The 27,643-nt window shown below is 45.4% G+C and overlaps 2 protein-coding genes across 5 annotated transcripts in view; one reads left to right on the forward strand and one right to left on the reverse strand.

The window, feature by feature from the left end:
* Positions 1–27,643, reverse strand: part of SEPTIN2 (septin 2) — a 124,352-nt gene that overhangs the window by 15,125 nt on the left and 81,584 nt on the right. Inside the window, exons 1-3 of one of the 3 annotated variants that reach the window (XM_073888839.1) lie at positions 18,822–19,037; positions 10,920–10,949; positions 10,183–10,303 (exon numbers count right to left, since the gene is read on the reverse strand). In XM_073888839.1, coding sequence (XP_073744940.1) covers positions 10,183–10,303; positions 10,920–10,928 — 130 coding nt within the window. In that variant the 5' untranslated portion in view covers positions 10,929–10,949; positions 18,822–19,037. Of the gene's footprint in view, positions 1–10,182; positions 10,304–10,919; positions 10,950–18,465; positions 18,597–18,821; positions 19,038–27,643 lie in introns of those variants that run through there. The other 2 variants (XM_025888465.2, XM_073888840.1) reach the window with 2 other exon arrangements.
* The window catches only part of HDLBP (high density lipoprotein binding protein), a 71,869-nt gene continuing 62,937 nt past the window's right edge, over positions 18,712–27,643 (forward strand). Inside the window, exon 1 of one of the 2 annotated variants that reach the window (XM_025888423.2) lies at positions 18,712–18,862. The gene's annotated coding sequence lies outside the window, so the exon portion shown is untranslated. Of the gene's footprint in view, positions 18,863–19,232; positions 19,324–27,643 lie in introns of those variants that run through there. The other variant, XM_025888441.2, reaches the window with a different exon arrangement.

Here is a 27,643-nt window from a genome sequence, read left to right on the forward strand (position 1 = left end):
AAAACACTGTCATGACATGATCCGTATGACATGGGTAATCTACTGTACTTACATGGCGCTGGGTTAAGTACCTCACACACATCCTTGTCTGCACTCCGTTTGAATCCACTACCACTTTGGAGTGATTCTCCCCATTTCATTGATGGGGAAATGGGTGCCTTTGCTCGGAGAGCTATCCAGAGCAGGGCCTTGACTTGAATCCAGGTCTGTGAGTCTCCAGAATCCCCACAAAGTAAGATCAGAAATACACTCTTAGCTCTTCACAAATGTGTGGGATGGACTTTAGTGGTGGGTCTTTATTTTTTGATAAACAGAATGCAAAGCAGGTTTTCAGTTATGATTTTTGCTCATTGTCAAAGCTACCACATTTTCAGAAAACTGAACACATCTATCAAACAATGTCAACAGCACTCTGGCTTGCCAAGCCGTGGGAAACAGAAACAACAGATGCCCAAGACTGCACTGTAGTCTGCAGTCTCTCCCTCCTGTAACCGAGGCAGGAGCAGGCTACCTCTCCCCCTTTCTTGCTTTCACACATCCCATGCCCCACCACTGGCAAACGTCTCATGTCAGGCAACCTGCCCACTCTGTTGAGTGTGGTATGACCAATAAAGACAACACATACTTATTCGAGCATGTAATGAATTAAGAATTCCTCAACTACTATCATACTTGAATTCTGAATGTTTTGAATTCTGTAACATTTGTATTCTGAGTATCTGAAACTTAACTTCAAGGAAAATTCAAGGTAGCAAAGTTAAATTTTACGTTCCAAGGAAGCATGTAGAGATTCCACCATCTCACTGCAGGCCACCAACTAAGGCCAAGTTCTGCCCAGAGAAGTGCTTCTGAACTGAGTGCATGACTGTCCCCTGGGCATCTCGGTCTGAACCTCCCTCTGCTCAGTCCTGTGCAGCATGTGCAAGGGGCACACATCTGTTTTAAAAATCATTATTTCTGGGAAAATGAAGAACGAGTGAATCTGAAATGTATTAACATACAAAATAAAGACTGTACTTTAATTAAATCGCAATTTTCATATATGGAAAGGTCAAAAGGACAAAACCAGAATTACATGTTGAACATGTCCAGTAAGAGCACATCAAATTATCCTTTTAACAAACTGCCTAGCAGTGTCCTCTTAACGTTTTTATCACATAATGAGGGAATTTTACCAATAAGTGCTCAGACCTTTTGTGTGCCTGGCACAGGTCCAGGCTCCGGGGCTGAGCTAAATCCCTACTTCCATGGAGCCTGGCAGTACAGTGGGGGAGAGGACAAGTAAGCAGTCACTGTCACTGACAAAATGGTGACAGCTCTGAGTAATCAAGTGGAAAGACTGGGGCACCGAAGACCTCTCAGCAGAGGTGTCTGAGCAGAGACAGCTTTTTCGAAAAAAATAAAAAAAAAAAGCAGTTAATATTCCAATGGCTGATTCTAAATTATATATCTTCATTTAAAGGGTAGAAATATCTTCACTTGGAATGGCTTTCAGGCAACATCTATAAATAATTCACTCATTAACTCAGAACATGATGCTACTTTTGGGCTGAATATCTTTGAGTGGCTAGCTTTGCGATTCCACGTTTGTTAGTACCTCTGTCCCACAGGAGTTTCTCAGGTGCCTTTACATGGGGGACACAAGAACGCAAGTCCCACAGCACTAAACACACCAGGCTCAGCAACCTATGTAGCAGTCCCGTATGAGTGGTGACAGCAGGGGCTGACTGGGATGGGAGGTACTCAGGGTTTACAAAATGGCTCGTTTTTACCGATCAGGGAGAAATATACAGTATCAGGCACAAGGTGGCGCCACCATATGAAAAATATGTGCAGGTGACACAGGTGAGCTACATTTTACAACAGCCTTCTGAAATCCTGACAGGCAAATGGTCCCCGAAGCTTCTGATTAAAACCTAAAACTGAGGCTAAACTCCCCCTCCCCCAAACGCAGGCCAAGCCAGGAATACCAGTAAAAACAAAACCAAAAAAAACCTCTCTAACCTGCAGGGCTGGTCCCCTTCACATTTACTTTTCAATTTTCACCAATACAACAAAGTGCTTTTTCAAACACAGTGCAACAGGGTCATTTCGGAGGGCCCCTGAAGGGCAGCATCCTAAGTGGTCCCCAGAGCTGAGAGCCACATGAGGAGGTGCCATTTCACAGGGAAAAGATGCTCAGGCAGGACCCACGCAGCTCTGAGTGGCCACCTTCCCACACGCACATGCCCTTAGGAAGGAGTCCCCAGAACACGAGTTCGCATTTTCAAAACATGTGAACCTACAATGATGCCAGTATATTTTTGCTGGAAGGTCAGTTTTCATTTTCTTAGCTTAGTTCCCAAGTTCTCAGAGTCTTCACTCTAACCCCCTCGTGAATTTTGTAATATTGACTAACCTATGGACTTTCTACCAGGTAACGTATTTTGGCAATAGGCTTTGTATTTTTATTTATTTCTTTATTTTTCTTTCTTTTTTTTTTAAGATTTTATTTTATTATTTATTTGAGAGAGAGAGAATGAGAGATAGAGAGCACGAGAGGGAAGAGGGTCAGAGGGAGAAGCAGACTCCCCGCAGAGCAGGGAGCCTGATGTGGGACTCCATCCCGGGACTCCAGGATCATGACCTGAGCTGAAGGCAGTTGCTTAACCAACTGAGCCACCCAGGCGCCCCTAGGCTTTGTATTTTTAATATCGCTTTTTTTGTGAACGGAGCCACCACCCACCCCACATAATGGTGAGAGGCTGGAAACTTGATAATCACCAACTATGACCAGTTGACCAGAATTCAGCAGCATCAAGTTCCCTTACAAGCTACCTGCCTGCCACCTGGCCTCTGTCCTTGAGATCTTTCAAAAACATATTTGTAATTTTAAAATTTCCTGCATATGGTGCCCAAACATTTCTAGTTTTTCTCTCTTAAGACTTCATTTATTTGAGGGCGCCTGGGTGGCTCAGTTGGTTAAGCGACTGCCTTCGGCTCAGGTCATGATCCTGGGGTCCCGGGATCGAGTCCCGCATCGGGCTCCCTGCTCAGTGGGGAGTCTGCTTCTCCCTCTGACCCTCCCCCCTCTCATGCTCTATCTCATTCTCTCTCTCAAATAAATAAATAAAATCTTTAAAAAAAAAAAAGACTATTTATTTGAAGGGGGGGTGCAAGTGGGGGGAAGAGGAAGAGGCAGAGAATCTGAAGCAAACTCCACAACTGAGTGCGGAGCCTGATGCGGGGCTCGATCTCACAACCCTGAGATCACAACCTGAGCCGAAACCAAGAGTCGACACTTAACCACCTGTACCACCCAGGTGCCCCAACATTTGTAGTTTTTCATTTGCATGTGATCATTTTGTAAAATTTCTTATTTCCTTAGACATAAGCCACAATTTTTAAAAACCGTACCTTTTTTCTTCAATAGTCTCTGACTTACAAGTTAGGTACACTGGCGTTTTCCTGATACAGGTTTTTCCCTCTACTGGAAAGCAGAGTGTTCCTAAGCCTAACTGGTGGAAAGCAAAAAAGCAAATACCACTAATAGGTATGGAAGCATTTTGTGACATTCCTAGACCCCAAAAAATCATGCCTCAGGCTTTTTATAACTTAGAATACATCTTAAGAGATGCGCAAAATCAATCAAGGTGAAGCCCAGATGCTTGCACAGTTCAGAACTCTGGCAGCTGGACACTGAGATGCTGAGAGTGAGAAGGAGCTCTGAGGGCATGCTGCCTCTGTACCGCTCACTGCAACACCGATGCCAACTCTTTCGCTTGTCTTTCAGTTAGTGAAAACGGGCACTACTGTAGGTCTTTCATAAAAGATCTAACGTGAACTTTCAGAAAGCAGGGGATACCTGTATACCATTTTTCTTAAGCTGCTAATAGTTACAATTTAAAGTTGAGGGTCCTTGTGGTTACATTTCTAGCTGGTATTTACTACCCATCTCATCTTTAATCCCCTAACTACCCGCTTTATTTAAAAAACTCACTTTACTGAGGTGTACCTTACATACAACTCAGTTCAGTAGTTCCCTATGCTCATTTGAACCGTGTGGATGGGTTAGTGTGACAAAGTACACACTCAGATAAACAAACTCCGCCCAAGACAAAGAGGATCTCCGTACCATGAGAGCTCCTTTGTGTAAGTCAGAGTCAGCTCTACCCGTCTAGCATTACTACATGCATACACCAAGGTGTTTTCTGTTCCTACAGGTGGGTTTGGGTTATTCTAGAACTTCATACACAAGGGATCGTACAGCTTGCCTTTTTGTGTCTGGCTGCTTTTGCTCGGCACAATTAGAGATGAATCCACATTGTTGCATCTATCAGTAGTCCATTCCTTTATACTGCCTAGCAATTCTCCCTCATATGGACATATCACAATGTGCTGACCTACCCTCCTGCTGGACCCCTGTATTATGTCCTGTCCGGGCTACTGCAGGAGGAGTCGCTATGAACATCCATAAACCTTCTCTGTGGACAGGCCATCACTGCTCCTGGGTGACTGTGAAGGATGGGAACCATCAAGTTACATGGTAAGCATGTAACTGTGAAGAAAGCACTAAACTGGTTTCCAAAGTGGTTGCATCACTTTTTATTCTCAACAGCCGTTAGGAGAGCTGCCGTTGTCTGTATCCTTGCTCACACCTGGACTGCCAGACTTCGAAAATTTCAGCCATTCCAGGGAGTGTGTGGGGGCATCCTGTGGGTCAGTGTGCATTTCTTCCTGATGACCAAGGAGGATGCTGTGTGTCCTGGCCATTCAGTATCTCCTATGAAATATCTGTTTCAATCCTGTGGCCCTTTTTGTAACTGGGGAATGTGTCTTCTTCCTGAACTATACGAGCTTATGTTCTGGATACAAGTCCTATGTCGCATGTGGTGCTGTGAACGCTTTCTCAGTTTATGGCCTCTTTTTTTGTCAGTATCTTCTGAAGAACGTAAATTTTTTACGAAGCACAACTTACTTATTTTGTGATTAATGTTCTTTACGTCCTAAGCAATCTGCTTACTCCAACGTCAAGAAAATGTTCTTCTAGACTTCTTATAGCTGTACAGTTAGTGAACTGTGGTGTGCAGTGTGAAGGAGGGGTTCACAGTCCCTGTCTGCCACACGACCACCTATTTGTTATAGCACTATCTGCAAAATGACCAACCTTTTCCCCTTTGCATCACCTTGGCACCTTTGTCAAAAATCAGCTGACCAGGGCGCCTGGGTGGCTCAGTCGGTTAAGCGTCTGCCTTCAGCTCAGGTCATGATCCTGGAGTCCTGAGATCGAGTCCCACATTGGGCTCCCTGCTCAGCAGGAGTCTGCTTCTCCCTCTGCCCCTCCCCTCCTCATGCTCTCTCTGTAATAAATAAATAAAATCTTAAAAAAATAAATAAAAGTGTGTTGTCGTGTCTAAAGTCTAAAATAAAAAGAACCAGCTGACCATGTATATGTGGGTCTACTTTGGGCTGTTATTCTCTTCGGTAGATTTGAATGTCTACCCTTACCACACTTCGCAGCTCTTGTTGGTACGTCTCAAAATCAGAGTAAAAGTCCTCTACACGCTTCTGTCTATTCTAGGTCCTCTGCACTTATGTTTACACTTCAGAATCAGATTGTTCATTTCTATTTTAAAAAAGCCTGGTGTGACTTTGGCATTGTGCTGACTCTACGGATCACTCTGGGGGCAGAAGGGCACCATCCCGGGCACGCCCAGCACGCCAGCAGCTCTCACAGCTTACTTGGCCTTCTCTCTCTCAGCCAAGTCACCACGTTGTCAGTGTACGTCATGCACACATTCTGCTAAGTTACCCTCAGCAGTGCGCATTTCTTGTATTATGGTAAGTGGCACCGTCTTTTGAAATGTTGTTTTTACTATTGTTTTTGATAGTCTTTTCAAGGTCATTTTAAAATTTTCTGTTGGTAATCCACAGAAATCAAGTTATTTTTGTATACTGATCAGAACCTGCAATCTTTTTTTTTTTTTTAAAGATTTTATTTATTTATTTGACAGAGAGAGACACAGCGAGAGAGGGAACACAAGCAGGGAAAGTGGGGGAGGGAGAAGCAGGCTTCTGCTGAGCAGGGAGCCCAATGTGGGACTCAATCCCAGGACTGTGGGACAATGACCCGAGCTGAAGGCAGACGCTTAACGACTGAGCCACCCAGGCGCCCAGAACCTGCAATCTTGATAAAATTGACTTATTAGACCTAGTAGTTTTGGGATTCCTTAAGAGTTTTTAACATACACAAGTCATTTCACTTGTAATTAAGAATGTTTTAGTTTCTTTCCTCATGAGAAAAAATAACACTAACTATAGGTTTTTAGTATATACCCTTAATCAAATTGAGAAAACTTTTTACTTCTAGCTTACTAATTTAAAAAATCTTTAATGGGTTTTGAATTGTTACAACTACATGTTTTAGATGACATTTCCCCTTTAGAACCATGGGGACTGATTTTCCCATGTTAAACCACACGCTCCTGAGATAAACCCCATTTGTTAGGATGTATAGTCACCTTTGCCATAACATGAGCCTTGAAGGTGAGAATTTGTTCCAACACAACTGGTATGTTAGGGAACAATTCCAGTGTAATATAAACTTTACATCTCTTTATGTGTGATTTCACTGCTGACAAACTAGGTGAACACAGAAACCCACACCCAGTAGAATCAAGCCATGAAAGAATACTCTCAACTTGCTACCAGCTAGCAGCAACCTCGGTTCAATGGGTACTGTGGGCCATACCCACTCACCTCCCGGGCACAGCTCCCCATCCGTCTTCACACAGCCCTCCTTCCACCATTTCCTGACGCCCCTTTGGACAAACTTCAGGGACTCCTCAAACCATAGTGCCTATATTTGGTATCGGATGGTATTTCAACCAATTAACATGTAAAAACCATTTTGATTGCATTCCTCACTCTCTTCCAAATGTGCCACTGAATCAGGTTTTGAGTCTTGTGCCCCTATTTTCTCCGGAAGCCTACAGTTTCAAGTGCGTAACATGGTGACCCTTGAAGAGCACGTGTACGTCGTGTGGCAGCAGGAGTGCCGGTGTTAATCAGCACTTTCCTGTGCTGCCGGACCTGCCAAAACTTCCTTGAGATGTTTGTGTCTATGCTCATGAAGTTGGTCCGCACTTTTCTCATTACTGACTGATTCCAGGGTCATGCTGGCCTAATAATACTCTCGCCATGAAGACTAGCTTTGGGGGGCACCTGGGGGGCTCAGTTGTTAAGCGTCTGCCTTCGGCTCAGGTCACAATCTCAGGGTCCTGGGATCGAGCCCCACATGGGGCTCCCTGCTCCACGGGAAGCCTGCTTCTCCCTCTCCCTCTGCTCCTGCCCCTTGCTAGTGCTCTGTCAAATAAATAAATAAAATCTTAAAAAAAAGAATAGCGGAGCACCTGGGTGGCTCAGTCGGTTAAGCGGCTGCCATCAGCTCAGGTCATAATCCCAGGGTCCTGGGATCGGGCCCTGCATTGGGCTCCCTGCTCAGCGGGGAGCCTGCTTCTCCCTCTCCCTGTGCCTGCCTCTCTGCCTACTTGCTCTCTCTATCTCTCTGCCAAATAAATAAATAAAAATCTTAAAAAAAAAAAAAAAAAGAATAGCTTTGGTGAATGTTCCACATGCACTTGAAAAGAATGTATTACCTTACAGTTTCTCAGCACAGTGCTCTCAACGTCAATTAGGTCATATTGTTTGACTGTTATTTTAATATTCTGTAACATTACTGATTTTCTGTTTCATAAATTACCACGCAGAATGTTTAAAACTCACTCTTACAAATCTATCTTTCTCCTGATTCTTCACCGTGCCTTATGGAGCTCTGTTATTAAGTGCACATGCAGTTAAGATGTTTTGAACTGCCCCCTGCATCTTTCTGATACATATTTCTTTATCTCTGGGAACATCCAGATAGTAGACCTAAAGTCCACTCTGTCTGGTATTAATACGGCTGCTTCAGGTTTCTCTTGGCTGGGCTCTGTGTGAGGGTTTTCCATTCCGGTCGTTCAGGCTCACCCTGCCTGTCTCTGACCTGTCACGGTCACGGCTGTGGCCCTTCTGCCAGGTGCTGCCCTCTCCCCACATGTCTCATCTCTTTTTTTTCCTGCCCTCTTTTGGAGTAAGCAGGCTTTTGTGTTCTATTTTATCAAACCTATTTCCTTTTAGTCAAACCCTTGTTTTACTTTTCCAGTGGCTGCGCCAGAGCTGACACCAGGCAATGTTAACTTAGCAGCCCTCCCTTATGGAATATTCCATCAGGTCAACGTATTACAGTAGCTCTTCTACACACCCTCCCGTGCTTTGCTACTCTGGTGCACCATACTCCAGTGTCATACATTATTAACTTCGTTTTAAAGGCAATTATCATCAAAAGAAATGAAAAACCAAGGAAAGTGTTTTGTATTTACCAACACACTTGCCCTTTCCAATGCTCTACCTTTTCTGTTAACCTGAAAAACCCCATTTAATAATCTTTCTTCTGGTGCAGGTCTGACGGTGATAAATTCTCAGTTTTTATCTAAAAATGTTTATATTTTGGGGCGCCTGGGTGGCTCAGTTGTTAAGCGTCTGCCTTTAGCTCAGGTCATGCTCCCGGGGTCCTGGGATCGAGCCCCGCATCGGGCTCCCTGCTCAGCGGGAAGCCTGCTTCTCCCTCTCCCACTCCCCCTGCTTGTGTTCCCTCTCTCGCTGTGTCTCTGTCAAATAAATAAAATCTTAAAAAAAAAAAAAGTTTATATTTCATTTTTTTAAGTCCCCATCAGAATTCCAGGTTTTATTGGTTTTATTCTTTCAGTACTTTAAACTGTCATTTCCTATGGCGTATGTTATTCCTAAGTCAGTGCTCCTTCTTCCCTTCCATCCTCTGCATGCATTGTGCCTATTTCCCACCACCCACTGCCTTCCTCCTAAGATTTTTCTATTTATCACTGCTTTTCACCAACTGTGTATTGTGTGCCCTGGTGTGCTTTTCTTTATATTTATTCTACTTGGTGTCTGGATACTTTCTATTGGCCTTTTCTCTTCTGCGGTATATAATTTGCTGTTAGGTCCGTTAGAAAAATTTCCATCTCACTGTAATTTTTTTTTTTTTTAAATCTCTAGTTCTTTCTGTTTAGTTCTTTTTGGTTATCTTCCTTATTACGTTGATGTTTTCCTTTAGGTACCAGGGGCATATTTAAAATAATAAAAGTTCTTGTTCCCCAATTCCATCATCTTTGTCATTTCTGAATCTGTTTCTGTTGCCTGATTTCTCTCCTGGTATATGCTACATTGTTTTGTTTCTTTGCATAAACAATAACTTTTTATTGGATGCTAGCAATTTTAAATGTTACACTGTAAACTGGATTTTGACATCCTTCCTTAATGAATGATGGCTTTTATCCTGACAAGTAGCTTATTTGTCAATCAGCTTGATTCTTCAGGGCTTGTTTATAACTTTGTTAGGGAAGGTGGAGAACAGATTACACACAGCTACTCGCAGATCTCAGCTCCTTGCCCTGGGGGACTTCTCTGTAAAGCTGCTGGAGAATCCTCCCAACACAGCAGCTGGCATCCCCCAGCGTGAGTGATTAAGAGAAGATGGGGGTAAGCTAAGCTGCAATCTCTTTTATGACCCCGTCTCAAAGTCACACACCTCCGTTTCTGCCCTACTGGATACATGTGTAAGCCCTACTCAGCGTGGGAGGGGGTAGAAAGTATCACAAACACCAGGAGGCAAGGGTCACTGGGGCCATTTTGGAGGCTCACTGGCACTTTCACCACAGACAAACAAGGAAATGACAGAAATATTAGAATTTTACACTTCAGGGGCGCCTGGGTGGCTCAGTCGTTAAGCGTCTGCCTTCGGCTCAGGTCATGATCCCAGGGTCCTGGGATCGAGCCCCGCATCGGGCTCCTTGCTCTGCAGGGAAGCCTCCTTCTCCCTCTCCCACTCCCCCTGCTTGTGTTCCCTCTCTCACTCTGTCTCCCTCTGTTAAATAAATAAATAAAATCTTAAAAAAAAAAAAAAAAGAATTTTACTCTTCAACAAAATATTCTAAAGAATTTTTTTTTCAAATTCCCAGTTATTTGATTCTGACAATAAAGAAATTTTCCCTTTGATTTTATAGGTCACACTATTATACCCTAAAGGTTGGGAAAGGAAGATATCCACATATTTAATAAGCTTGAAGGTATAAGTTAATTTCTTACCGACCACCATTAGTGTGAACTCAAAACCTTTTTTCACTGATTTTCGGTGAACTTGATTGGGAAGATTTGCAAATCCAACATAGCCAGGAGTTTCTGGATTTATAAACTGAGCTGGTTGTTGCTAAAATAAGATTTTACAAAAAAGAATAAATATCTTACAAGTTGCTTTTAAGATATCATCAAACCTGTGACAAAAGTATTATTAGTTCTCACAAGTTAAAAAATATATATCCACTTTCAAAAAGTAAAAATTAGTATGATGATTATGCATCAGATAGTAACGAATACCCAAACACTCAAAAATAAAAAAGAAAATAATAATCTTGCAATTTTAACAAGTTCTGCTTTTCTCAGCATGCCTTTTAGAACTAATTTATTTCAGGGCTCTGTGGTAATTTGCAAGAGCTGATACAAGCCAATTTATCAACTGTAAGAGCCCTATAAATTTCATGATGATAAATTATTCAAATTTTAAATTATTATTTGATTGGTCTGCTGGGAATGATGTAAAGGAGGATAAATGGATTGTTACTGATGTATTTAGAAATAAGAAATTGGAAATCTGATAAAAGAAATCTCTAGGCTTTCAAAATGTCAATTAAATTACAACTGTCTCAATGAATCAAATATATCAGTTGTATTAAAAATGAGTCATATAAGTCTTGACTATAAACAGCTTAAAAACACAAAGCAGTTTCTTCTTATACTGTAGAGACATGAGAATTGAGATCTCTTACCTTAGACATCTTCAGTGAAGTTTTCTTGATCTGTTAAAAAAAAAGTACACGTGTTTGTATATATACACACACATTTGATTTAGCATGAATTGATGCGTAGACTTACACATAAAGCATAAACAGCTTCTGTTTCACTTGTCAATTGCATCAAATTACAAAAATGAGATTATCTCATTATAAATTAGATATAAAAAATTAGGTCAATTAAATCAACCATATATACCTATGTATACATACAAACATTCCATACTTCCAGTAACATCCAAACTTTCTTTAGTACTGATTATATGCTAAGCACCAGGGACACAATAGGAGAAAAAGAAATTCTCATGACCTCTGGAATTATGATTTCATGGGTAAAAGATAGTCTTGGAGGAACAATCTAGGTTTCTCTGAAACCTGTCTACAAGGAAAGAGTGCTTGTAGAGTACTATCTGCTACTGAAGGTTCCTTAAGATCCTGAGAACTAGTTTTTGACAATCGGGCACACAGAGCAACATTTATAAGTAAAGGAAAAAGGACTGAAGACACTGGAGTGCTCGAGGAGTGTAACAAACAAAGGTTTTAGAGACATTCGGAATTTTAATATGAATTTTAAAAGGCTTGAAAGTTTGGGGAACACAGAGTCTACTGGGTAATCTTTGGTAACAAAGTCAAGAGATACAAATGCAGTCAGACTTGATTCCCTCTGGAGCTTAGAAACTTATTAGGAAGTTTCTTTCCTCCCCATCGCCCAAACCTTAACATTCCCCAAAACTGCACACCCTGTTTCCCTTCTGAATGTAAATGTTCCCAACCACCTCTGAAGAATGAGGCTCTTGCACCCCCATGCACGGTTTGGTTAACTAAGGCTGACAGCAGTAGGATTTGTATTATTTCAGAGAAGACAAGCATTGTAGTCTTGGTTCTCCTTCTAGTAGCCCATTGGAAGTCTTACTCTCTCCTATCCGGCGGGAACAAGAAGGGCGGCAGAAGAGAGCTGTGAACTCACGTGCAGTCTGTAAACTGCTTGTTGCTACCACCATGACTGAGAAAGGAGTGTCTGGTAAGGCCTGGGCTAAAAGGGAGGGCCACCGACTGAGGAGGTGTGGAAGCTCCAAGCGTAGGTGGGGAGTTAAGGCAAACGTAAAGGAAAGTAGGACTGTTAGACAAAAACAGAGGCAGGAGATGAATTCTGAAGAACCTTTTGGCAAGGAAAGGAATACAGTGGATCCTGGAAAAAGACTGGAGAACAGAGGTCCTAAACGTGAGGACTCTGAGAGTAAGATGATAGTGACCACATCTCCCTGCCTCCAAGAAGAGCTCAATAGGCAAGCTGCAGGAGGAGGAAGGCAATAATTTGAACCAAAAAAAATAGCACCACTAGAATAAAGATGCAAATACACTTTTTTAAAAGAAATAAAACTGGGGGCACCTGGGTGGCTCAGTCGGTGAAGCGTCTGCCTTCGGCTCAGGTCATGGTCTCAGGGTCCTGGGCTGGAGCCTACATCAGGCTCCTGGCTCAGCAGGGAGTCTGCTTCTCCCTCTCCCTTACCTCCTCGCTCATGCTCTCTCTCTCTCCCCCTCTCAAATAAATAAATAAAATCTTAAAAAGAAAAGAAACAAAACTTATTGGACCTAAAACCCATGATTTTCAAACTGAGACTTTGGTAGCTCAATTGAACAAAATGGTCACCGTTGAGACTTGAATTGTGACTTGGAAAACCAAATATAAGAAATCTTAATGTACAGGCAAAAATACAGAGAAGGAAATCATGGGCAAAAGATAGTCTTGGAGGAACAATATAGGCCATTTACCTCGTTAATAATAAGAGCTCTCATTAAGTGAACAAAGGACAATAATAGAAGAAAATTTTCCTTAGAAGAACAAAGATCAGAGTCCACACATTAACCAACTACCTGGAGTGAATTAAGGTCTCTTGGCTAGAAGGGACGTCCTAGGAAAATTCTATTAATAATATAGGATTAGTATTAAACCACCTCACCAAAACCTAAGAGTTGGTGGCAAGAGATAGCACAGAAGTAAAACATTCCAAAGGGAGGGCTGAGGGGTCATATGGAATATAGGTGGTCCTGGCAGCAGGAGCAGACATCTTTTTTTCAAGTATAGAGATTAACTGTGACTATAAAAGGTAACCATTAAAAAAAAGAAAGACAGCAAACTTCCAAATTAAGAGACAGATAGAAAATAGCAACTTGATCAAGTCAGCAAAATTATGGAAAGGAAACAAGAGGAAAAATAATAAAATCAATCATTAAGGGGACGGATATGCTTAAAACAAAGTAACAAAAGTGCTGAAAACAAAAGGACAGAGGCTAAAAGACACCCGGCCGGCCAGACACAAAGGAGGTAGGGCAGACAGCAGTATCAGTCCAGCTGAGATTCAAGGTAAAAATGTGACCCTGAGAAAAGGAACTACTTATAGGGAGATTAACACTCCTAAACTTGCACACACAGATCAGTACAGCAGATAAATACATAAAGCAAAGACTAGGAAAAATGTCAGGTAAACTTGATAAAAATACAAATCACGTGCAAGACTTTAATAGCACTCTCAGAATTACAGATTCAATAAACAGTATGAGCAAGGGAAGAGGGTTGTGTAATGCAACCAATAAATAAGAATTAAGACACACAGAATCTTGAATTAATAAAGAAAAGCAATTAAAGAAAAAGATCATGTAACTACTATAAAAAATTTAAGCAAATTTCAAAATATAGTTTTACAAATGATGTTCTCAACTTGTGATCTGTTAAATCTGCGGGGGGGGGAGATAAAATATAACTCCCAATTATTTGGAACACTCCTGGATATCCCTTGGATCAATGAGGGTAACAAAAGCAAAACCACAAGCTATCTAGAAAGCAATGGAAAGAAGACAAAAGCAGATCTATGGGACACAATAAGTTTCATAGACTCTGATGAGAATTTGGGTTTTAGATATTTTCATTAAAGAATACTGAAGATAAAAAAATTTGGCTCTCACATTATTGAGAAATGAAGTAAGTCAATTGAAGGATAAATAGATCCAAAAGCTAGTTCTTGGAAACAAATTCCTCACAAGTCCCATTAAGGGGGGAAAAAAGCAAATATAGAAAAGAAGGTATAAATACAGACTCAGGAGACTCTGTGTGTCAAGATGGCCACAGATTTGAAAATCTGGAAGAAATGGATGATTTCCTAGACACTGTAAATTACCAAAATGGAACCAAGAACTGGAAAACCTGACAAGAACAAATACCACTGAACAGCTGAATAAAATCTACCAATGAAGAAGGGACCAAGACCAGACAGAATTTGAGCTGCCTTCCATCCAACCCTGAACAGATACCCATGTCACTTAAGCCAGTACAGAAAAAGGGAAAGCACTCCAGTTTATTTTATGAAGAAACTACAACTTCTAACAACAAACTCGGAGAGAGACCTAAGAAAGCTGGCTAGATAGTGGTATGTCAATCTCACTCATGAATATAAACGGCAAAAATTCTCAATGAAATATTTGTTAGCAATTACGTTCCAGAAATATACCAAAAACATCTATCTACATAAAGCCATTACAACAAATTAAGGAAGATAATCCTATATGAATGCTGATGAAACATGATAAAATTAGCAACCACCTCTAATAAGAACACTAAGGAAACCGCTTAAATATAACCCAGGGTATTCCCGAACACCAATGGCAAATGCTATTCTCTCAATAATGGAATACTAAGTCTATTTAAATTACGATCACTAATTAGGCAGGGACGCCCATTACTACTATAATTATTTTAAAACACTTATTCTTTGGTTGTCTCATTTTTTTGGTTGTTGATCTGAATTAAGATCCAAACAAGATCTTCATATTGCAGTCTCACCATGAAATTCAGTCAAAACAAAATGAAAAAAATACAAAAGCTTTTTCACTGTTAAGACTGAATACACAGAAAACACAAATGGTTCAGTTAAAAAATAATTCTAGGGGCGCCAGGGTGGCTGAGTCAGTCGAGCCTCCGACTCTTGATTTCGGTTCAAGTCATGATCTCCGGGTAGTGGGATCAAGCCCTACTTCTGGCTCTGTGCTCAGCGGAGAGTCTGCGCAAGATTCTCTCTGCCCCTCCCCCCACTCAAATAAATCAATCTTTAGAAAAAATTCTAGAATAAGGTAATTTAGTAAGGTGGCTGGATACAAGCCAGATACAAGATAACTCCTTTCCGTACTAGTAATGAATATAAAGTAATGGAAATAGGGGTGAAATGTCATTTACAACAGAAACAGAAAGCAACCAAGCATGTAGGAACAAATTTAGAAAAAACAGGCCCTAGGTGAATCAAATCATTTTTATTTCTCCCAAATTAGTATATAAACGTGGTGCAACCCTAGATGGAATCCTAACGTGGGTTTTTTCTTAAAGGGGATAAAGTGACCTTCAAGTTCACATGGAAGAATAAAGGAGTGGGCACTTTGCCTTGGAAACTATCACATGTATCTTATTTCAAACCAACCCAATAGGACATAGGACTGTCATGAAGGTCTCTCCTGAACATCCACAGACTTGCTTCTCCTCAGTGAACCCTGGGCCCCTGCCTGGGTTCTGACCAACTTCATCTGAGCACCCTGAGAATGCTGTGCCTCGAGCCCACTTGTGTTCACCTTATCCTGTTAAGCAGGACTTGAGGATGTTCCGTAGGAGAGAAAGGGAGCTTTCATCGCTCCCTATCAGTTTCCTGCTGGAAGGGTCAGGGAGACCTATCCGGATGCACACATGTAGGAAAATGGAGAATACCGTTATTGGAACAGGCTATGAATTTTTTTTTTTAAGATTTTATTTATTTGTTTGACAGAAAGAGACAGAGAGAGAGGGAACACAAGCAGGGGGAGAGGGAGAAGCAGGCATCCCACGTAGTGGAGAGCCCGATGTGGGGCTTGATCCCAGGACCCTGGAATCAGAGCGGAAGGCAATGCTTAAAGGCAGACGCTTAACGACTGAGTCACCCAGGTGTCCCCAAGCTACGAATTCTTTAATTTAGCAAGTTTTTCTTGCAATATGCTATTTCTTTCATATTCAGTTTTCCTGAAATATAATTTGGATCTACTATGATTTTCTAACAATAGAAGTTATTAGCTAATGTAAAATGAAAATTGCAAGAGGAACGTGGAACTTTTGAAGCACCGGTTTTTAGTGTAAAAGCCTTGATCAAACAACACAGGATGCCAAGCACTGTGATTAATTTAAACCACGACCGCAGACCATTTGGATCCCCCTAACTCAATGTAGTCAAATAAAAATTTTATTCTTTCCTGTTGTGCTCATCATAGATGCTAGCAATTGTTTAAACATTAGTCTTTACTTGAACATGGCTTCCTTCTTCCACCAAGCAATACTCCCATCCCAATTCACATAAAACAAAGCAGCTTTCCCCAAACAAAAGATGAAAAACAGATGAGTAAAACTAGATTCTTGGCAATACATATAAATTTATTTTGCTAGTGGTATTTACACTAGTGGATTGCCCCTAACTACCAATCATAGACATGTTATTCTTCTATTTACATACGTTTCCCCCCACACACACAAAATGACCCTGCTGTTTAAGACCCCAAATGTCCATAATCCCTTATCCAGAGCTCTTGAGATATTTGGCATTCAGATTCTTTGGATTTGAGGAAGGTACATACACTACACAACACAACCTCCTCAATGGCTACCTGGGAAGCACACCCCACAATCAAATGTATTTTCTAGAGTGACATATATGACCATTAGCACAGAATGGTATAAATACAGAATATAAAATGGCTTCAACCCAATTCTGCTACCGAATGAGTTCTGAAGTCCCCTTCTCTCTTTTCTTTTTCAGCAGTTTCCGTCTTCGGATATAAAAAGGAGTTGGGTATAAAAGGGGACCTGAGGGGCGCCTGGGTGGCTCAGTCGTTAAGCGTCTGCCTTCGGCTCAGGTCATGCTCCCAGGGTCCTGGGATCGAGCCCCGCATCGGGCTCCCTGCTCAGTGGGAAGCCTGCTTCTCCCTCTCCCACTCCCCCTGCTTGTGTTCCCTCTCTCACTGTCTCTGTCAAATAAATAAAATCTTTAAAAAAAATAAAGGGGGGGGACCTGAATCACATTTACAAATGATGACAGAGGGCAGTCTCATCCCCTCCCCTCCTCCCATTTCCCTAGGTCACCCTGCTAGCTCAAAAGCAGTCAATGCAAATCTGATCAGATTGAGAAGCCCCCGTTCTTTACCCGAGGGTGCTGTGCCTGGTGACAGATCAAAGTGGAAAAGGGGAAAAAGTATCAGGATCAACTTCACAGCTGAGATGATTACTGCCAAGATTTGACAGAGCAGGACACATTGTGAGTTAGGGTACTGGGTAGTACAAAGCAAGCCTGAGTGGGAGCTGCCAAAACCGAACATAACGAACCTCAAATTACAAACACTAGGAAACAGCTTTTGGGACCTCTACACTGCGCTGTATCTCTTACTAGGATAGCAAGGTTGTTTCGGAACATGAAATTTATCTCGAGGTATCACGACTGCAGTTGTTAAAGGAACATTTGAGAACCTATGTGCTGACCACTGTGCTAGACAACGGGTAAGGGTGACAAGACTCACACATCTCTTCCCCCTCAAAAGACTTAACAATCTAGGAGACAGCTACCAGAGGGAACAGTTAGGGCCGACATCAGGCGCACACCCCATGCAGCCAGAGGAAATCTACTCTGGGCCGAACGCGGAACAACAGAGGAGGGACTAGACAAGAAAATACAGAGAAGCTGGGGAGGGAACTGGGCTTCACACAGAAAGAAGGGTTTGGGCCAAGACCAAAGGTGACAAAGACCCAGCAGTCTGAACTGCAAGTTGGATGCTACGTGTGGACGGACGAAGGACAGACAAGCTGGGCTGGTACTGACAAAAATGAGGCCAGAAAGGGAAAAGGCGGCCAGATCTTGTGGGTCCTGCGGCCACCGAGCGGGGGCTTTACTGAGCAAAGGTGGCCACAGGTCGGCTTCACGTCAGGCCTTCAGGGGAGCGGTGCCCCCCCCCTTCCGGACTCGGCCATGCACAGGGCAGGGGCCGCCGCCGCCGCCTCCCCTCCCCTGCTTCGTCTGCGGCCGGGAAGAGCCGGGGAGCCCCGCAAGACGGCAAGGGCTTGCTAGGGCGACTATCGATCGGCCAAAGAAAAGCCGGGTGGGACGGCTCAGGCCCGGGCAACGTCGGGACGCCCCACAGGCCGCAACCTGGGCTTTCCCTCCCCGGCCACGACCGCCAGCGCACGGAGGGCGCCCCCGGCCCAGCACCGGACTGTCCCTCGTAGTTCGCACGGGCACGGCGGGGGGCCACTCGGCTTCCTTCGGCACACGTCCCGCCGTCAGGCCCCGGGGAGCGCCGGGAACCCCGGGCCTGCCGCCCCTCCCCCACACCAAGCAAGCCTCCCAGCCGCCCCCCCCCGGGGCCGGCCGCCCGCCCGCCGCGGGCGGGCCCCCCCCCCCGGTCTCTTCTGCGTCAGTCCGCAGCTCGCGCTCCCCGCGACGCCGGGGACTCACGGCGAGGAACTCACCGCCGAGCAGCCGAGAAACAGGCGTCTACCGACCGCGCCGCGGACCCGCCCAGTGCCCGACGTCCGCTCGCGCCCCGCCCTGCCCCGCCCCGTGCGCGGATGGCGTCATCACGTCGATCCGCCCCCTTGCCAACGCTTTCCTCGCCCTGGCGCGACCTGGCCTTCCTGCCCTCCCCCATTCGCCGGCTTCCGAGTGCGCAAGCGCAGTCTCGTCCGCGTTTTCCGCCTCTGCGCAGGCGCCGTGCCCCTCCCACGGCGGTTGGCCATATAGAGGCTGGGGGTGGGGGGGAGGTCAAGCGTAGCCTCTTCTCCTTTACCAAGATGGCGGCTTGTCCCTGTTTCGCCACAGTTCCCACCTTATGAGCTTGGTTTCCTTACGCTGATAAGAGTGGAACAGGTAACGTGGGTTTTGCTTTGTGCGTACGTAGAGTGGGATGAAGTGCGTTTCTTTACAAGGAGCTAAGTGGCCGCTGAGGAGGAGAGAGGCGGGCGGGGGTAGGACAGGTCACGGCAAGAGTGCGGAGCGACCCCGGGCCGGGAGCCTCCGCCTCCGGTCCTCTCCTCCAGGAAGATGGCGGCAGCAGCGAGCTGGGAGAGCTGGGGCCGGGCTGTGGAGGGTCCGGCGAGCGGCCGAGCGGGGCTGCTCTAGCCCCGGGCCGCCGTCATCTCGATGGTGAGGGGGCTTCGTCTCCATTGGCCGCCGCGGGTCACGTGAGCCGTCGGCCCTGAGCGCGGACCGTCGAGTTGGGCGGCCGTCCCCGGGGACGTGGCCGTGGCGCGCCCGGGCTGGGGCCTGCGCCCCAGGGGAGGGCGGGGCGGGCGCGGCCCCTCGCTGTCTCCTTGCGGGCCGGTCGCGAGGTGAGCCCCGGGGAGCGTCCCCGAGCCCGTCGCGGCGACCTGGCTCGGGGACGGGCGCGGGGCTGCGCCGGCCCGGGCGCCCCTTCTCCCTGCCGGCGGCCTGCAGATCCCCGCAGCGGCGCGCTGGCAAATGCCGTCGTGCGGGGGGCGTCTGTGGAAGAGCCCTCGCTGAACGTGAACTCAGTTTCCAAGACTGGTGGGCGAGGGCTTCGTGTGGGGAGCCCCGGGGGGCCCCGAGGGGGCGTTGGAAGAGTGGCTAGGTCTTCGGGGCGTCCGCCTCGGAAAGTGGGAGGGTCTGGGGCCCCCGCAAGGCCACAGACAAAGTCTCCCGTGTGTTGTTCACTAGGCCCTGCCTGGGGGCGCACCGGTGAGTGGGCGTCCCGGTGGCTTGGAGCCCGCCTCAGGACGGTGGGTCGTGGGGCCCGCAGGGGCCGCGGTGGGGCACGTCGCGGTGCGGATTTTGTCGGCCGCAGCTGGCCGGGCTTCCCCGCAGAGTGAGCTTGAGGTCGGTCTGTGCAGTCAGACCCGGGGTTGGAAGCGGACGCAGACCTCGTGCTTGGGCTTGGGGTGTGATGCCCTCGGACAGGAGGCGCGCCCGAGCTAGCCGCATTGAGTACGCTTGGAAGCAGCGTTGTAAAGTAGTCGAAGAGGGCTTTGGCGAGGAATGGGTCCGGTCATTGGAGCTGCCAGCCCTCTGGGTCTGAGACACCAACCGCCCGGCGACCTTGAGACTTGTAGGCAGGAGAAGACGGAGCGCACCGCTTCGAGTCCTGAGGGACAGCATTTGAAGGCCAGCTAAATTCTTTCCAGTGAGGATTAAACTTCCCTGTAACTTCCAGTAGTTCTGCGTGCCGTGGGCTCACCTCTTTCTCGCTGATCAAGTTGACCCCGGCCGCGTGGATGTACAGTGAGGGTAAGGGGAGCGCTCCCGAGGCGCCGTCCGCCCACCTCCTGGGCACCCCCAGGGCCGGCCGCAGCCCGGTCTCCGCCACGGCACCCTGCCGCTGGGCCAGGCTGACATTCCCAGGCCCGATGGGAGAATGTCGTCTTGAACCGCCAAGTTGTGTGTTTTTCCTTTGGTTTTCTTGTTTGGGGCTTCTGAATGGCTGTGGCCTCACGACTTCACTTCTCCAGCAGCTCAGTTCAGAAACATGTATTGGGAATTGTGTGCCAGACACTCTTAAGGATTCTAGGGATGGAAAGGTAAGGAGGATGTAGACGTTCTTTCTTTTCCTTAAGCAGCTTATGGTCTAGTCCTCAAATAATTAGATTACAGTGTTTTGAGCGCAGCGGTGGGAATATGTACAAAGTATGGAGATAGGGAGGAGGTGCTAATTACCTGTTGTAAAGTTTTTACAAAGAATGTGGTTCTTGAACTGGATTTAGCGGATGAGTAAGGGTTTTTACCAGAATGGGGTGCTCTAAACAGGAGGACTAGCTTATGCCAAGGGGATGCGTGACAGCCGTAGTTGGTGACACAAATGGGCAAGAAGTTGAGAATTTGGTATACTGCTAACATCTCAAATGGTGGAGGGCTTCGCTCAGGCCCTGTTCTGAAGGCCTTCAGGCCCTTCCGTCAGTCCTGTCTAGGATGCTCTAACTTGGACAGGGTTTCAAGTGATTACACTGTCCACCTGGATGACTTACGAGCATTAGTCACAAGTGGATGAGATAGATTCTCCATTAATGCTTCCCAACCAAAACTTGTTTATTTACTAAAAGTGTCTGAGCAGAGAACACACTTCTTGAAGTACCAAGTGGTACTTATATTTGATGAGGCCCGTTCAGCATACCTCCATCCCGGCAGGGCTAGTGATCATAGGAAGCCTTTTTCCCTTTCCTATTAAGAAATAACTAAGCTCCTGAAGGAAACAGCACACAACTGAGTTCTTAGTTGTCAAGCTATACAGTGGCAAGAGGTCCAGCATGCATACTGAAAAGTTTTTGGCCAAGTGGAAAAATAGCCAGAGAGCATCAGTGTGTCAAAATGCCTTTTCCCTTAAGTTATGAAAGCAACGTAACACTCAACATTTGGAAAACAAACTCTTTTCATCTCTATGACATTTTAAAAATTGATTACACAAGTTATTTTGTGCTCAAGTAATTGTTTTTTTGTCTGTTTTGTATTTCTAAAGTCAGGCATTTTAGAAGTGATATCTCTAGTAGGCTGTTTTACCAGGCATCCTAAAGTTCCTCAAATACTGCTGGAGACCAGCCAGACCTGTTGTCCCAGACCCGTCTGGGCATCATGTTGTGTTAGTCATCTTGATGCTTGCCATTAATTTAATAACAGTACATTGACCATGTGTACTCTCCCTTAATACATTTTATTGGCATTCATTTGAATTTTTAAATTGAAAATTTTACTTCAAGTCAAGGTTATATCTTCAAGTAGTTTTTTAAAGGGGTAGTATATGTAGAAAGGCTTGTAAGGAGACACTGAATTTCCTTCCCCAGTCATGTTTCCTCTCCTGCAGAGCACACATGTCCACCTCTTTGCCTCCAGCGCTAAACGGCACATGTGCTCTCCTGCTGCTTCCTTGCTTTCCTCCCTTGTTGTACGCCCTGTCTCCTCACTTTGACTCTGAGAATGGATGTGAAGTTTCTAGCTTTCTTTTACCACTCTGCCTTCCCCGCGCAAATACATGGCTGCCTAAAGCATGTGCACCTGTAGTTTGGTTACTCTAGTATTTAGTGTTCATGTTACGGCTCCATAGTGCTGTTCACAGCTAGGCAAATGGTGTGACGGGATTACTTTTCCTTTCCTGCATCAGGTTTTGTTTTCCCTGAAGTTCTTGTGAGTCTTGTTTTTTGTTTCGTTTTTTGTGTATTTGTCACTAAAATTCAACCCCAAATTCACCAGTTGCCTAAATCTCTTTTGAAGAAATGGAGTCTTTTTTTATCTAATGAAATTCAGTATTTTGTTAATCTCCTCTGGAATACATATCCCCTAGGCTCCCACCTGCTGGATTCTTCCTGCAGATCCCACTGCCCCCTTGTGTCGGGTCCTTGGTTTCCTGGAACCCATGTCTCCCTCTCTCTTGACTTATTACCCCTTATTGTGATGGAGTGCTTCCTTAAGGAGTTGCCTGGGGACAGATGCGGGTAGATAAAGTTTTGAGAACACGTATGTCTGAAAGTGCTTTATTTCTACCCATGTGTCTGAGTGAGAGTTAGACACCATTTTGCTCAGACTTCTGTCTTCAGGGTTATTGTTGAAGACTTCATACGTTCTGATTCTTCAGCCTATATATGTGGCTATTTCTTCTCTGAAGCTTAAAGGACTTTTCTCCCTGCAATTCCAAAACACCCAGTGCAGTGATGTCCCTTGGAGGCTGTTTTCATCCAGTGTCTTGCCTACTCTTGAGGCCCCTTTATTTAGAAGCTCCTGTTCTTTGATGCTGGTCATTTTTCTTGATTTGTTGCTTTGATTTCTTTCCATTCACTTTCTCTATGTAGAATTCAACTGTCGGACCTTCTGGATGGACACTCTGATTCTGCGTAGGTTGTCCATTTTCTTTCTGGAAGACGTTGTTAACGTTGTTCTGGCTGAGCTGTTGAGTTGTTCTCCATGTCCCTAAGAGTGTCCTCTTGCTCTGTTCCAGCCTTCTCACATCCTGGCTTTGTTTCATAGCTCTTGTGCCTCTCCTTATCTCTCTGAGGATGTTCCTGAGTTTTCAGGTTTTCTTTCCCTGAGGTCATGGTTTGCTTCAGGCTTTTTGTTTGTTTGGGATTTTGGCTTTCATGTCAAAGTTTTTCTGTGCTATCTGGTGATATTTTCCCACCTGCTCAAATGTCAGTAGTTGGGGCTTGCCAACTGTGGTTTTCACTGCAGATGTACCTGCCTCGGCCGTTTCCTAAGGCACCCTGTCAGCTTCTTTCTGTTTCTCGGATTCTCCACAAAAATATCTTCCGGGCTCTTGCCTGTGTCTAGGGGGCCAAATGAGGAAGAAGACTACAATTTTAGCAATATCTGTGGACAGACTTAGTCCACTGTCTTCAGAGTGGTGTCTCACCCTCCGTTGTAATGGGTGTCCCCAGTCCAAAGATTCTGTTTCTCTTTCCAGGGGAAAAAAAAAACACAGCCTTTGACCAGGGTGTGAAAGGCACAAAACAAAAAATGTCCTTTTATAATAGTATTTTCTCCCCACTTTTCTTTTTTTTTTTTTTTAAGATTTTATTTATTTATTTGAGAGAGAGAGAATGAGAGAGCACGAGAGGGAAGAGGGTCAGAGGGAGAAGCAGACTCCCCGCTGAGCAGGGAGCCCAACGCGGGACTCGATCCCGGGACCGCAGGATCATGACCTGAGCCGAAGGCAGTCGCTTAACCAGCTGAGCCACCCAGGCGCCCTTCTCCCCACTTTTCTTTCTGAGTGCCCACCAGCTGTGTTATTTTTAGCTTACAACGTGAATTTCACCTAAATTTGTAATTCTTCTGTTCTTTGCTAGTCCTTTGTAGCCCAGGTGTGGACTTTGCTTTGTCTTACACGTGTGCTGAAATGCCCTCATAGAAAAGAAGAGGTGAATAGGTCAGTCTTCAGGGTCAAGAAATTTGGGGGCAACTGGGTGGCTCAGTTGGTTAAGTGTCTGCCTTCAGCTCAGGTCATCATCCCAGGGTCCTGGGATTGAGCCCCACAATGTCAGGTTCCCTGCTCAGCTGGCAGCCTGTTTCTCCCTCCCTCCCCCTCCACCATGCTCTCTTTCTCTCTCTCTCTCTCTCTAATAATTAAATAAAATCTTAAAAAAAAAAAAAACCTTGGAAAGACAGCCATGATGCATTTTAAATGGAATTAAGTGTAGCAAGTGGTGAAACAGTGCATATAACATGATCCTATTTTTATTTAAACCATGGACTAATATATCTAAGAAAAACCCTTGGATGAAACCATTTTGGAAATATTCTTGGGGGAAGAATCAGGAGGGATTGCCAATTTTTATATTGTTTTTGTTGTAGTTGTGTTTTATAGTATTTTTATGCTGAAAGTCCTATTTCTTGGTAGACTGCCACTGCAGCAGGCTTGCTACAGTGTTAGTAAAACCAGTATTCCTGTAGCCTTCACAGCCCCTTCCCATCCCACCCACACTGTGTCATGGGTGGGGGTCTTCCCCGGAGTATGAGCTGTGCCCTGAGGCCCCACCGCAGGGAGAGCAGGCCTCACCTGGAGCAAGGAGAGGCAAGAGCCAACGTTTAGTTAGCAAGGGCCGTTGAGCTATCAGTATGACTATTTTACAGGTTAAGTGTTTTCTGAAAACACTCTCAGGTTTTCCTTTTATTTGTATGAAGTGCTATCTTTAGACATTCCTGAAGGTGGACCTTGTGGGACATGCAGCGCTGTTTGTCCCTTAGGATAGACCACCAGGCATCGGTTCATTCTGCCAGACCAGACAAAGGGTCGAGATGCTGGTACAGGAGAGAAGGTGGTCCTCGTTGGACTGGGAGTCAGGAGACCTGGACTTCAGTTTGGGGCCTATTAATCAGCCTTGTGACTCAGGGTGTTTCTTGACCTGTAGGACTTTATCTCCTTCCTTTTAAAGATAAGAAAGCTGAATCTCTGAGGTTTTGCTGTTATTGTTTTTACTCCTTTGATAGCACAGAACACTTGGTCAACTCAGTTCATCAGAAATTGAGTTTTCAAGTTTGGAAGGATGGCACCTGGAGCTGATAGTCACTCATATAGCATCCCATTTTGTGATCCATTTCATGGATGCACAAGTGATATGAAAAGCTTTGCCTAGTAAAGCTATTTTTTTATTTTTATTTTTTTATTAGAGTGAGAGAGCACAAGCAGGGGGAGTGGCAGAAGGAGAGGGAGAAGCAGGCTCCCCACTGAGCAGAGAGCCCGACGTGGGGCTCGATCCCAGGACCCTGGGATCACGACCTGAGCCGAAGGCAGATGCTTAACTGACTGAGCCACCCAGGCGCTCTTGTCTAGTAAAGCTTTTATTCATTGATTCCCATGCAATTCCCATGCCCTTTATTTCCAGTAACTGTTCAACCAGGCGATTTTGCCCCCCAGAGAACATCTGGTGGTGTGTGGAGACAGTTTTGGTTGTCATGACTCAGGGGTGCTACTGGCATCTAATGGTTAGAGGCCAGGGGTGCTCTGCATCCTCTGGTGCCCAGGAGAGCCCATGAAAAGAAGTGTCTGATTCAAAAGGTCAGCAGTGCTGAGGTTGAGAAGCCCTGCTTTGCAGGGTCAGTCCTTAAAAGGGTTCTGGGATGTGGCTGTCACAGGCTCCATTTTTCAGTTGAGGAGAGTAGAGACTGGTTGGGTGAAGCTTCTTGCAGGAGTGGCTGATTTTGGGCTGTGTTGCCTGCACTGTTGGGGTCCTCATGTCACAGATACCAAGGAGGGTGGTGGTAATAGAAATTCCTCACGGAGCTGCTGCTCTGCAGTCTCTGGTGAAGCCGTGCGTATAAGCTCACGTGATCCTTACGGTGATACCACCGTTGATTTCAGTTCTTTCTTACGGGCAGGAGACTGAGCATGACCAAGATCTGTAATGATGTTATCCTTATCTTTGTCTTCAGTTTTAGAAGTTTCACATGTTGACAAATTTACCTAGTGGTTCATCTGTGTCTCTAGGGCCGCTCTAAAGCTTGGGGTCAGGAAGGCAATATGTCCACAGAGTCTTTTCTGAGTTTTTCCAAGAGTGGGGCCAACCAAACTTTTGGAGCGAGATAGATATTCTACTGAAATAAATACTAAAATAAATACTAAAATTGTCCTGCATCCTTTAGAATTTTGAATCTCTTTCCTTGGTTCGATCATCAAGTATTTATTTTTCACCAAGTACATATCCATCAGTAAATTTCAGGTAAGGAAGAGAACAAATTAAAGTCCCGGCCCTAAAGTCAACAAGCATGCAGGGCCCATCTCTGCAGTAACCTGCAGACAGCTGCTGTCAGTCCATCTGTGGCTGCCCTAAGGGATCAGCTTTCTTCTCAGGACTCCTACTGGACTGGTGTTTCCATCGTCCTATCACAGCAGCCCAGCACCACCATCTCCCTGATGTCATCTGGTGGACCCTGCAGGTCTCGTGGAGTAAGTCCTCTCTTGGTGTTACCTGCTCCATCCCCATCTGGATTACAGGATGAGCCATGGATAGGCTGTTGCTTGTTTTGGACCTCTGTAGTGCGGCAGAGTAAGGTGGTCATGGCAGATATATTTTGAGGGAATGAACAGGCAGGACAGTGTTGATTACTAAAATGGGAGTATTCTGGGACTTTTGGTGAACTACAATGGGCTGCTGAATCCAGAACAGCTTTCTAGACTCAGGGATATGCTGGACATAGTAATAAGCCAGTCCAGTGGTCAGATCTCAACGAGTCGCTCTTGCGTTCTTCAGCCAACCGAGGAGCACAGCACAGCATTTAGGGGCCAGCTGCTATTTGGCCCGGTATTCTGGCATAAAGCTGCCTCCTTGTGCTTGTTTTCTATACTGTGTTCCCTTTATTAGCATTCAGTCCTTTGTATGATCTTCTCACATGTTGCCTTAGGTGTGTGGATTGAGCCGGAGACCACGTTTATGAAGCAGAGTGGTAATTCCTGGCCTTGCTGTGCTGGGTGAGAGCGACCTCACGAATGCTACTCGGCGCTCTCACAAGCAGGACACACTGTCTTCCGAGCAGTAAGCTTCATGATGCAGTGCAGGCTGGACCAGTGCTACTTTAGGTTTCTTTCTGGAGAGGGGAAATAACTTCAGCCAGGTGCATTCAGGTGTTCTCATCTCTGCCGTGGAAACTATTGTGCTCTTCGAGGAGGTTCTACGGTATGAACTTGCTGGTGTTAGGCCTGCATGTCACCAGGCCTGGGCGGCCGCAGTTAAATAAATGCAACTGGGAGGGAGGGCACTGTGAGCCAAAAATCTTTCTGGCTCTACTGAGGGTCAGGCACAGGAGGGCATGGTGGCTGAGTTCCCCTGATCCCTGCTTTGGAGGCATCCTGCAAACCTCTGGGTGTGTGTGTTTCCTGGGGGAGGGAACAGAGTCTTTTCGCAAGTGCCTTGATGGCAGCAACCTGCATGGCAACCGCTCCCAGCCTACCAGGAGGTTTACATCTGGAGGCTCTGGGGAGAGCCGGACTCCTAAAGAGGTTGCCACAACAAATAGCCGTAGGGGAAATGGCGAGGCTAGAGAGAACATCCTTTATCCCCAAAAGGACCAGACTCCTTAGAACAGGTAAAGGTGCAAGGGAGAAAGGAAACAACAATAGACGTGTAGAATTAGAAGAAATAATTTTGGAAAGGGGTTGTGTATTTGGCTTTGTTTTGCTGTTTTTATTTATTTTTATTTTTTGAAAGATTTTATTTATTTGAG

Source organism: Callorhinus ursinus, unplaced genomic scaffold, assembly GCF_003265705.2.
Source record: "Callorhinus ursinus isolate GAN/ISIS: 27379988/994484 unplaced genomic scaffold, GSC_fseal_2.0 scaffold96, whole genome shotgun sequence".
Taxonomy (NCBI): domain Eukaryota; kingdom Metazoa; phylum Chordata; class Mammalia; order Carnivora; family Otariidae; genus Callorhinus; species Callorhinus ursinus.